This window comes from Tamandua tetradactyla, chromosome 13 (assembly GCF_023851605.1).
Source record: "Tamandua tetradactyla isolate mTamTet1 chromosome 13, mTamTet1.pri, whole genome shotgun sequence".
NCBI lineage: Eukaryota > Metazoa > Chordata > Mammalia > Pilosa > Myrmecophagidae > Tamandua > Tamandua tetradactyla.
Window position 1 is genome coordinate 15162509 of NC_135339.1, and position 12480 is coordinate 15174988.

At 41.5% G+C, this 12480-nt stretch overlaps 1 protein-coding gene across 3 annotated transcripts in view; it reads right to left on the reverse strand.

Annotated features, from left to right (window-relative positions):
* Nucleotides 1-2861: 2861 nt before the first annotated feature.
* The window catches only part of SH2D4B (SH2 domain containing 4B), a 113638-nt gene continuing 104019 nt past the window's right edge, over nt 2862-12480 (reverse strand). For 2 of the 3 annotated variants that reach the window (XM_077124732.1, XM_077124731.1), the window contains exons 7-8: nt 7717-7937; nt 3130-3343 (exon numbers count right to left, since the gene is read on the reverse strand). In XM_077124732.1, coding sequence (XP_076980847.1) covers nt 3251-3343; nt 7717-7937 — 314 coding nt within the window. In that variant the 3' untranslated portion in view covers nt 3130-3250. Of the gene's footprint in view, nt 3344-7716; nt 7938-12480 lie in introns of all 3 variants that reach the window. The other variant, XM_077124733.1, reaches the window with a different exon arrangement.

The following is a 12480-nucleotide window of genomic DNA, read 5'->3' on the forward strand; positions in this document are numbered from 1 at the left end:
AACTCTCAAGGCGAAATTGCAGTTTTCCAGACAGTAATTTCATTTGCAGGGCAACTTACAAGGAATTTATTTTAAGGCCAGGTAAAACCTAAATAGATGAGATGCAGAAAGTGAAGGTCTCAGATAAAATGAAATCAATGTGTTAGGGATGGGAAACTCAGCTATCGTCTCTCACCTATTAATTAGAGGTGACAGGAACAACAGCTCAGGGATCTGGACTCTCAACCCATCTTGGTCTGCTTTCAAAGATGCTGCTAATTCTTGCAACAAGAAGCTTCTTCCAACACTCTAAAAGTCATCAGATCATATGCCCCGACACATCACTGCTGAACATGACGGCATTGATGGTGCTACTGCGATTGTTTTCCACAAGAACCTTGACCGGGATAGAGCGTTCATATTTACCACCTAACTGACCTGCTGAAGAATCTGCTAAGGGGCACACAAAAGTCTCTCCCCAGTTATACAAGCTATCATGATGTTAAATGACCTTAACAAAGTCACATAGTTCATAGAATTGGAACCAAAACTTAAACTCAGCTCCTGTGACCTTTGATAGAAATAAGGAAATTCTAACCGTAATCAGTTATAGCTATAAAACACTTTAGAATCAGAAAGCAGGTTCACTACATCACCTCATTTTATCCATTTAGTGGTCTATTATACAGGCAGACAAGGGAGAAGTCGTGGAGCCAAGTGGCAAAGTAGAAACTATCGAACACATTTGTATGATGGGTCCTTAGCCAGGGTTTCCCCAAAAACAGAGCCTGGGGTGAAAGCTTATGTGCTTTCGGGATTTATTCAGGACTGTAATCCCATAGAAGCAGGTGAGGAAGAAAGGGGAGTGGGACAAAGGAGGAAGACTGAACAGGAAGGCATGTGTCATGGTCAGGTTCATGTGTCAACTTGGCCAGGTGGTGGTACCTGTCTGTCTGGTTGGGCAAGTGCTGGCCTGTCTGTTGCGATAACGACATTTCATAGAATTAGATCATGATCACGTCAGCTGCATCCACAGCTGATTCCATTTGTAATCAGCCAAGGAGAGTGTCTTCTGCAATGAGGGATGCTTAATCTAATCACTGGAAGCCTTTTAAGGAGGATTCAGAGGAGACAGGTTCCATTCCTGCTTCGGCTGGTGAGCCTCTCCTGTGGAGTTTGTCCAGACCCTCCATCAGAATCATCGGCTTCACAGCCTGCCCTGCAGATTTTGTGCTCTGCATTCCTACAGTTACGTGAGACACTTTCATAAATTTTATACTTGTGAGTGTTTCCTGTTGATTCTGTTTCTCTAGAGAACCCTAACTAATACAGCATGTTACTAGGCTGGCTGCTGCTTGGTTTCATCAGGACTGGCTGCTCAATCTCACAGGACTGTCTTTTGAAAGGCTTATGAAGAATTGTATCTGAGGACAGCCCCTTCAGGAGGAAGAAGGGAGAACTGATTCGCACCTTCTGTCCCTCCTTGATCAAAGGTTCACTGTTTGGGATGTTGACTTCCCAGCTCTTCTTGGTTGCATTTCGTCTCATGCCTCTGCAGCAACTGGAGATGAGAAGCCCATGACAACATATGGCGATGCCTTTGGCTTAGGCCCACATGAAGCTGACCAACACAGTGTGGGGATTGGACAAAGCTCATGCAAAATTGTTAACCTTGGTAGTGACTGGGGTAAAATAAGTGGCCAAACACCTGAAGAAAAGGTGACGCAAGGGGGCAAGTGGGAGATAAGAGATGTTTGATACAACTATCAAGCAAGATAAGCCAGTTCATCAAAGTCTACAAAGTCCATGCATCCTTTTACTCTGACCAAATACAGAATCACAAGCATTAAAATTCTAGTAAGTTTCAGGCTGGGGATTTGAAACCCAAGCCTGCTTGACTCATCCCATCTTAACATGCTGCCTCTATGTATTTGTCCGATAAATGTGGAATACAATAGCTGCAAAAGAGACACTGTCCCTGAGCGGTTCTGGACAAGTCTCGTCTTGTTAATATGAAGAATTTACTCAGATTAAGTGCATACTAGAATCAAAATCAAAAGGATGACGAAGGCATCATCTGAGCAGCCTGCATAGAGAGGGCCAAATCCTAAAGAGCAAAGGCCTTATCAGATGTCTATAAACTATTCTTGGGTTTATAATTCTTCCCAGGTCTTAGGTACATCTGTAGGAATGCATGAAGCTATGCCTCGATATTGCAAAACTAGGGCCAAAATATGATTCCAAGACATAGGAGGGGTGGTAGCAGAAGAGGTAAATAAGAAGGGCAGGGCAATATCTGACCAAAAAGCTTGGGTTTGAAAGACTTTGGTAATTCCAATGTGATAACGTCAATGAGGGAAATAATGAACATGTATTAAAGGCACAGCAGCTATGTCTTCCATATATATCATTCGTTATCTTTTTCTATAATCTCTATGACTTTATAAATGATTACAAGTAGGAAATAACTTATTAGGAAGCATTGCTGAATGGTGTCAGAAAGTGCATTCATTTAACAAGTGTTTATTGAATGTCTGCCATATATGCAATTCAGAGTTCGGCACTGGAATTATTTTGGATTATTAAAACATGATCTGTGTGCTCTAAGAGCTCAGTTTAGGCAGCAAGGGCAAAACAAAAAGGCTCATTTTCTTTGAAGGTCATGTCTACGCCCTTCATGAAAGAGTTACATCAATCATTCGCAATTTCTGTCCTGGGCCTTGGGTTGGGGACCAGTAACACAGATGCCATATATTTAATATCTCCTGAGACATACAAATATATTTTTTCCTCTGGATAGTGATGTGTCTTCCAGAAAGCCACGGGGTTCTGTTGTGGGGCGCACCAAAAGAGAGACCACACAATTCAAAACTGCAAGCCAATTGGGAGTCTTTATTAGTTGGCCAGTGACTGCCTCAGAAATCTCTAAGAAGGAAGATTCAGAGAGCAGCTCCCTCTGAGGTTTTCAAGGTGTGCTTATAAAGACTAAAATCATGTTGTGGTTTGCAGTTGCTAGCAAGCAAGTGTAATCATAGAAGCAGAAAAATGCCATCAGCTGTTGCCAAAACAAAAAAATGCCCGTTCCCTCAGTTTTCTAACATTGGTCATTGTTTAACTCTTGGGGACATTTTGCCCCAATGTTATGGGTACTTTCGCTGCTAGGGCCTGATTGATTGCTCCTGGCCCTCCACAGGTTCGAATTGAAAAATTCTTAAGTTTGTGTTCAAAAAAAGGATGCCCAAAGAAGTCCAACTGATAAGGAGAAAAAAAGTCATTCGAACAACAGATGGTAGTCTGGTGGGCTGTCCCTCTGTCCACAGGGTTCCTGCAGCAACTCTCCCCCTGAAACGGTGATAATTTCCTCCTAAATGGGAAAAAAAAAAGAGGAAAACTTGTTTATAATCAAGATATGAAAATAAACACCCACCAGAGAAAGACCGAATCAAGACAGAAAGACAGAGAACATGCATCTGCCTCCCTCTCAAGCCAAATTCTAGAAATGACTGGGAAAAAATCTCTTTTAAAAAACAAACCCATATTAACAAATAAGGCATCAGTGGCTGAGAGAGTTCAAACTGAGTCAGGAGACTACTCTTACCCAAGCTTCAGCTAGACATTGGTATTTATCACGATTTGCTAAAGCCCAAGCAAAACCACTCCTACCAACCCTAAAGAACACAATGGGCTTTATCTGAGATTCTACAAAGATTCCATGTACTATGATTACTTTCCAGAAACCTACAACCTTCAGATGGGTTCCCAGGCATCTTGAAACCCAGAGGGCTCAGCCTCTGTAGAACATCAACTAGTTCCATCCCCCATCCCATATTATCAATAGCCCTTTTCAACATTCTAACAAAAAGTTAGAATGGGTATAGCGCAAATATCCCTAAGGATTGGGAGAAAGATCAAAGGAAAAGGTAAAGTCATAACAGAGAAGACAGAATTTAACAAATACATATCATTGCTGAATCATTATATTAGTATTTCATTTAGTCTCCAGTATCTTGTAGCAACTAGAAGGAAAAACCTAAAATTGCAGAATTGTAACCCATACCAAACTCCGAAATCTTTTCTACAACTAACTGTTGCAGTGTGCTTTGAAATTCATTGCTTTTTTTGTATATATGTTATTTTTCACAATGAAAAGCTCTGCAAGAAAGGGAATCTGCAGTCACTTGGACAAAGTGAGGCTCAATGAATAGCTGTTGAATGAATGTCTTAGTGCTTTTCGTGTTGTTTAATAAGAATCTTTTATATCAAAGCTTTATTTAATTCTTGGTCTACCTAATTATGGGAACCTTTTCCCCCTGGTTTTTACTGAAGTTGTCTTATTTTATTTATGATAATTAAAATATGTATTTTATTAGAGAAATTATAGGTTTACCAAAAAAAAATCCATAAAGGTACTAGAAATTAAGAAGGAAGGCTTTCAACAAAGCAAATATGTTGAAGAATACCAAAAGACATCCAGGATGAGATTGCTAGAGGAGAAAATGCCCCCTAGCTCTCTGGGGACTTGAGCAGGCATCTGTGGGACAGACCGGGGAACCCTAGGCAATAGAGGTGTTGCCTCAGTCAGATAAGGAAGTGTGGAAATGGTATGCAGTTCTTAGCTGAAAAGTTAAGGATGCTCCCATGCCCAAAAGATGACAACTCTAACCCTTATAGCCTGAAGACTAGAGATGGGAAATAGAAACTGTGTCCACTGATGTATAAACAGGAAATTTAAAGTTCAAATATGACTTCGAAAGTCATAAATGTTTATGGGAAACCACAATCATAAAAGAAAGATGCCAAGCTTAACAACAGAACTGTCTCCTAAGAAAATATCATATTCATAAAACAAACAGAATAAGCCTTAAGAGGCATGTCTTAATCTTCTCAATGGAATAATATTAGTCATCTGTGAAACAAGAATGGGCTATTACAGAAAAAGAAGCTGGAAATGAAAAACATGACCATTTAAAAAGAAAATTTTCAATAGCAGAACTGAAAAACAGGATGGACATAACTAAAGAGCAATTTAGTAGCTGGAAAAATTGATACCGTAATAAGAAAGAGACATCTAAACAGAAAAAAAAATGGACAAAGGATATGAACAGTTAATTCACAGAAGAAGAAATCCAGGAGACCATTAAACATGTGCAAAGATCCTCAGCCTCAGTGGTAATCAGAGAACTGCAAACTAAACAACAGTGAGATACAGTGTCTGCCCCTCTGACGGAAAAAAAAATAATAAGTAACTAATAATCCCCAGTGTTGGCAGCAGTATGAGGAAACAACCTCATACAGCTTTGGCAGGAACATGAATTGGCACCACATTTATGAAGGACAATCTTGGCAGATCTTTTCAAATTAAAATGTGGTTCCTCTTCTATCCAGCAATTCCAGTTCTAGGGATCCATCCTACCGGCACATGTGCCCCAAATGGCATAAACAAGGTCTCTGCAGCACTATTTATGATCATTAAAAACTGGAAGCTATGTAGTGACAATCAAAAGGAAAATAGTTAACTAAGCTGTAATGCACATCCATACCTTGAAATACCATGGACTATTTACAAAGAAAGAGCACATATATTGACATGGAAAGATCTTCTAGACACATTTTTGAGTAGAATAGCCAGCATTTCCTGATAACTTACAGGTGTCAGGTATCTTGTTTCATCATCTTACACAGTGATATCTGATTTAAATCTCATAGTGACCCTATAAGGTAAGTGCTATTATTAAACCCATCTCATGGAGAAGGAAATTAGGCATGAAAAGTTTGAATAGTTGCCCAAAGTCTCACACAGAAATGAAGTTGGGATTTAAAATTTGGCAGCATGATTCTAAGGATTATGTTTTTCTTAAGCTACTTTCTATGATTTATTAAGTATTTTTAAAATCAGGTTTCTAAGCTATATATAAAGAATTATCCAATTTATGTGAAAAAATACCAAAACTATGTATTTCCTTAGGTACACAAATTACCATGTAAATGCCCAGAAAAATACTCAGATAAGAATATGGCAAACTGATAATCCAAGATTGGGGATGGTATTGGGAAATGAAGTGAAGGACGCATTCACTTTGTATTGCATTTGATTTTTCTTAGAGTGAAGTTATTAATTGTGTAATTAAAGTTTTAATTTATAAAAGCTGGCCACCAGATCGCCATATGGGTTTAGATGATATTCAAGAGTGTTACGAACTGACCTGGCAGTCTGGAAAGCTTAGACTTGGAAACCTTCAAAGTATACCTAGCTGGAACTTTGGGTGTAGAAACCCTATCCACAGTATGCCCAAGGGATGGACACTTTCCCTTTGCTTGCACACTTCCAGGGACGGGGAGCTCATCACTGCTCAAAGCAAATGAAACTGGACACAGAAAGAAAACCATGTGGCCTAGAGGAAAAAACAAAATCTTTAGAGGCAGCCCGAGGCTTAACGCCTGAGCTTAGCTGGTACCAGTTGTAACAAGCTAGACAAGTTGCCCAAGCTCCTTGGCCTTGGCTTCCTGATCTGTGAAATGGGACTTAAATCTTCCCTCCCAGAGCAATATGAAGATCGAAAGAGATCATGGATGTAGAGCAACTGGCACAGGGCTTTGCACAGAGAAGTGCCAACAGCCACACTTTCCTTCCCTTTCCCTTTCTTCCGGCTCTTCTCAACACAAGCAGGAATCTGCCAAGATCCTGCTTAGCCCATCTTTCAAGCCCGTACTCTAAACCCAGCATCCTGGTATTTGTAAAGGGAAGATTTTCCATTGTGCTTGACTTATAAAGCCAGATTAAGAGCTGTTCCCTGGAGCCCTGGGGATGGCCATGAAGAGAAAAGGATATCAGCCCAAGATTCCCTATTATAGCAAAGGCCCCATGTGACAGTCAAGAAATTCTCAGAATCCTTCTGTACCTGCAAAGCTTGGGGACCAAGAGATGTTGGACCCCTGAGCTACCACCATCCTCTGTCTAAGATCCGCTGAGGTCCTGCCCTCCTGAGTCACTGAGTTCCACCTCTGGCTTTCTCTCGGTTGCTACTGATGTGAACAGCCACATTTACACAGAATTGCTTCTTACTACATAAATGGAAGACAACACCTTTCCCAACGTGGGGTCCAAGGTAAGGGGGACAAATAACAAAAAGAGTCCTAGGAAGCAAAAACTTTCTCAACCACTTTACATTCCAGAGCATGGTTATGTACATTACCTCACTTAATGCCCCAAGGAGTTACAAGCTAAGTATTTTTTATATCCATTTGCACATTTGGAAAACAGAAACTGCTCAAGGTCACCCACATATTAAGCAATGAGGCTAGAACTCAACTAAAGGCAATAGGAACCCCGCGATTAGAAAAGCTTCTAAAATTGTGGGGTTGCCCATTACACTTCTCTGAGTTGCCAGAAGTTTGACCAGAATATCTACAAGAGGGGTATTCCTGGAGATGAGTTGGGGGGTTGATATGTGAGCTTGGAGGGGGCTGACCAAATGAGATGAGGCATAGGGAATGGGATTAGAGGTGCTGGGTGGGTGAGAGGCTGAACCAGAGAGAACAGGGGGCCCCAGAGCCTGATCTATACAATCTCTGGCCTCTTCTGCCCTGAGGCTCTACATCTCTGTGGCCTTTCCGGCACTGCCTGCTCACATCCCCATCTCTCAGAAGACCTCCAGCCATGCTCTACCTACCCTGCCCTCTCTTCAGCTCAAGGTTCTCCCAGTAACATTCCCCAACCAGTACCCACAAAAGGGATACCTTGTGGAAATCAATGAGATCTGTGAGCGTTGCATGGCGATTGGGGTCCACTCCCAGGAAGCTGTAAAAATCCCCAGAGGCATCCACCAGAAAGTGCTTGAATCCCTTCTGCAGGCGGTAGGAGAGGGTGTAGCCCCAGATTTTCTCACTGACCCGGACAAGAAACGCTCCCTCCGTCATGTTCTCAAGGAGATCTTCTGCATCTTCTCGGCTAATAATTCCTGGGTTTAAAAGAAAAAAAACTCAGCAGATTCTGCAAACTCTTACCTTGCCACCTTCACCCCCTGGTCCCTCTCCTATACTCTGCTGATGAGTCTACATGTCTTCGAGGGTGGTGGAGAAGGGAAAGGCTACAAGAGCTCTTCAGCCACCTGCCTCGGGCCGCAGAGGCGGCATCTTGGTCCAGAGCAACCAGGGGCAGTGTTTCTACTGGGACCTCGGTTTAGCAGGCTTTCCTTCACATTAAGCCACACTAATTTGGATTAATTGAGTAAGCAAGGAATTCATAATGAGGTAGAATTATAGCTCTATCGATTACAAATACAAGCAAACAAGCAGTGCCCTGAGGAGAGTCCTGCTTTAATGACTAGTCAAGAATGACTTACGATTACAGCCTTAGTTATCTCTTTGTACCCCATAAATGAGCACTGAAAACCATATTTTCCCTTAAGAAAGGGAAAAGACTTACTCTGTAAACCCGTGGACACTAGGTAAATAGTTTCATAAAAGGGGTACCTAGGGCGGGCCATGGTGGCTCAGCAGGCAGGAATGCTTGCCTGCCATGCCAGAGGACCTGGGTTCGACTCCCAGTGCCTGCCCATGTAAAAAAAACAAAGGGGGGGGGTACCTAATTAAGTGTCAATTTAACTCAAAGAACAAAATTTTCTAAGGTCCAGGTCTGGCCTTATAAATGTTTATAAGTCAATGGCAATCCCTGGAAAGGACTTTAGGGAGCTGCCCTTACCTGGGTAATATATGGCAGGTGATGTGTTTGGTGGATCAGGCCATAGAGAGTATTAGGGTTCAGGGGGTAGGGGGAGAAGGGGGAGAATCAGAAGACCTGGATTGATGCCCAATTCTGCTCTTACCTGGCTATGTCATCTCCAGCCAAGCCCTCAGCTTCTCTTTTGACATTTAAATGATAATTTTAACCCATCTAACATCATTGGCATATGATGACTTTCAACTCAGATAAAGAATTTAAAATCATTTTATAAAGTAAAAATAAATAGCTGTGGAAATGCTGGGTCCTGTCACATGGGGGAGAAGTGAATTCCACCACATTGTCCCTTTACACATACACATACACCATATACTCAGTGGGGTCACTTATTGTCACTGACATAGCAAGAGGTAGAGGGTAGCTGGGCTGCTCAGCTCCATGATCGTGCAAAGCTTTGACTATGTGATCTGTCCATCTGGTCCCCGTGGCCTCCTTAGGACGGCTTAGACCTTAGAACAATGTCCCAGCACAGGCAGCACATTCCAACGCCAGAATTCATGGATGGCACCTAGAGCTGTCCTTCTACCAGCACCCTCAACTCTCCATCTTGCCTTCCCAAGAAAGTCCCATCCCTAGGTCAGAACTCCAATCCCTCTTCTGGATCCCACGCTGGGGAGCAGAAAGGATGAGGGATGGCTGGCCATGGAGGTTGGCCCCACAACAGATATGTGACTTTACCCCCCAGCTGAATCCTAAGGGCACTTGTCAAGCCACTGGCTTACCTGTAGTCACAGCACTCCCATTTCTTTCCCATCTAATAGGACATGAAGGAGAACTTCCCTATGCTTTGTAATGGGCAACCATGGCCCTTGGTCTCAGAGGACACAGAGATGCCTCACCAGCAAATGCCCCACCTTTTAAAGATAACCAACACAACTGGGGCCACATGCTTCCTCCTTGCCCAGGACGTACCAAAAGGAAAGCAAACCAGCCACCTGCTTCCCAACCAAGCTAAATAAGTAGAAGCTAGGGAGACGGGATGGATGGAAGTGAAGAAATGTCACAAACACCCCAAGCAAGAGATAGGATGCACTCTGGTGCTGCCACCTAGAGGCCTCAGCTGCCAATCAGATCAGCCAGAGAAGCAGTGACAGCCAAGAGACTGAAAGGGCACACTCAATATCTGTAAAGAGCCTTGGCAATGTCCCTCACCTTTCCTTTCCCCAGCACCACAGGATCTAGACCCAATAAGGTTACCCGAAATGGAGCAGTAAGGGGAGACGAAGGCAGGGCAGGGGTTTGGGGGGAAAAGAGTTAGAAGCTACACTCCCATCCTCAAGCACCTCAAGCTGAAGTCCAGCCTGGGCTGGGGGTTGGAGAGGAGTGGAGTGCTGTGCTGCACTGGATGAAAGACTTAGTTAAATTTGAATAGGACTCGACATTTTAATATAAGTGACCAGTTATAACAAAATGGCCACGTCGTGTCTCTCCTCCATCTAACACCCTTGAATCATTTCCTATTGACTTCAGGCAGAGTCCAGGCTCAGGAACAATCTACACCTGGTTCCATGCCCCTGTTCCCTGCTTAGTTCTCTAGGCTTCTCTCTCCCTCACCGCATGCAACATTACAGGCACTGCCCACACCCCTCGCTGTGGGCTCTCTTAATTTTGAGAGCAGGGGAACTATTGGTATTTCCTAAGCAGAAGAAGGATATGGAAAATGGGTTGAAGGGGAACTGATTTAAGGCATACAAGATAGGGATTTCTTTCTAATAAGGGCTTCTTCACCTAAAGGTTGTGTCAAAATCATATTTCCACAGTTTTTCCACTGGGATCCAGCAACTTGACCACTAGTCTGCCAGACATGACTTCATTCTGAAGCAGAGAGGCAAAGGGACACCCTGAGGGTCACCTGAGAAGTTTATGTCAAATCCAATACTGTGCACTGTGCTGGGGATGCTGCAGACGTGATCTAAAATAGTCTTCCTAACAACCCTGCCGTCACCAGTTCACAACTGAGGACATGACAGTCAGGAAGACAAGTGACTTACCCAAGGTTACAGAGCTATTAAGTGGTAGAGCCAGAATTTGAACTCAGGTCCTCAGACTCCAAGTCCAGTGCTCATTGCTCTACATCATTATTATCTAATGCAGAGAATAATAAGTGCTGTGAAAGACACAAAAAGTAGGAGATTAATGAGGCCTGTAGAAGTTAGGACAGGGAAGGTGGAGGCAGTGAACGGGAATGGAAGGCAGGCCTTAAAAGGTGTAAGCAGTGAGGAGTGGTGAGGAGGTATAAAGGGAGAAAAGGGGATAAGAGGAGGAAAAAGCCGAAGTGAAGACTAAGAACGAAACATCCATAAGACATTTATATATATACATAACATGAGAGCAGCTAATCCAAATCTCAGATGTTTAAGTGGTGTGGAGTATAGAGTGAAAAGTTCTAAATACATATAATCTGAATCCCAGAGAAGAGAAGAGAAGGGAAAAGAATGGGGAGGAAGCAATGTGTAAAGAGTGAATGGTTGAGAATTCATCAAATTCACATAACAGTGAACTGCACAAAATGTCTCATTTTATCAATGTCAATGTCTCATTTTATCAACCTGAGAGAAGAGAGATTACCTAAAAATGAGAATGATGGCTGATTTCTTAGTTGCAACAACACAATCAAAAGGGCAATGGCTTATTCTGTTGTCTTTTTATTTCTTTTTCTAAATCGATGCAAATGTACTAAGAAATGATGAATATGCAACCATGTGATGTTATTAAGAATTACTGATTGTACATGTAGATTGGAATGATTTCTAATTGTTTTGTTAATTCTTTTTTTAATTAATAAAAAAAATGTTTTTGAAAAAAAAAAAAAGGGCAATGGGATAATATTTTTAGTGGGCTAAGAGAAAAATAACCATAGTCAAAGAAACTATCTTTCAGGGACAAAAGAAAAATACAGACATTTCAGAAAAAAAAATGAGGGCGGGACATAGTGGCTCAGCAGGCAGAGTTTTCGCCTGCCATGCCGGAGACCCGGGTTTGATTCCCATGCCTGCCAATGCTGAAAAAAAAAAAAAATGAGTTGACTACTAAAGGAAATTCTAAAGAAAAAACTTCAAGAAGAAGAAAAATATCCTGGATAGATATTTTCTGTGAGATGCTAGAAGGAATGTTGAACAAAGATAAATTTTAAAATTAATAAAAATTGATTTGTTTAGACCACTCTAAACAAATATTGACTTAAAAATAATAATAGTAGATAATTTGAAGATTTTAAAAAGAACTATAATACTGGACAATATCATATCAGTTGGGAACAGCATGACGAGTAAAAAGTTCTATCTGTTCAGAAATAGGATAAAGGTATATATTTTTAATATATTTTATTTATATAATATATATCTAATATATTTATATAGTATATATATATTTATATTAACTTTAGAACTTTTTAAGTATGTATGCTAATTTAGCCACTAAAAGGTAAGCATTGAGAGTGGTAGAACCTCCAAAATACAGAGGCAGAAAAATGGAATGAGAAAAAAATTTCCATGCAAAGTCAAAAAAGGAAGTAATTGACTACATATACAATGTTTCCATTTAAATTAATTGAAAATATCGCAAAGCTAAACATTATATTGTTTAGAGAGTACACACACACCCACACACACATGTATATTAAAGCAAAGAAATCATATACAAAATATTCAGGATAAGGATCATATCTGGGAAAGGGAGAAGGTGGGGATGGTGAGAAGCACGCAGAGACTTCCAAAGATTGACAATGTTTCCCCTTGTTAAGCTGTCTTTATACACTTCAC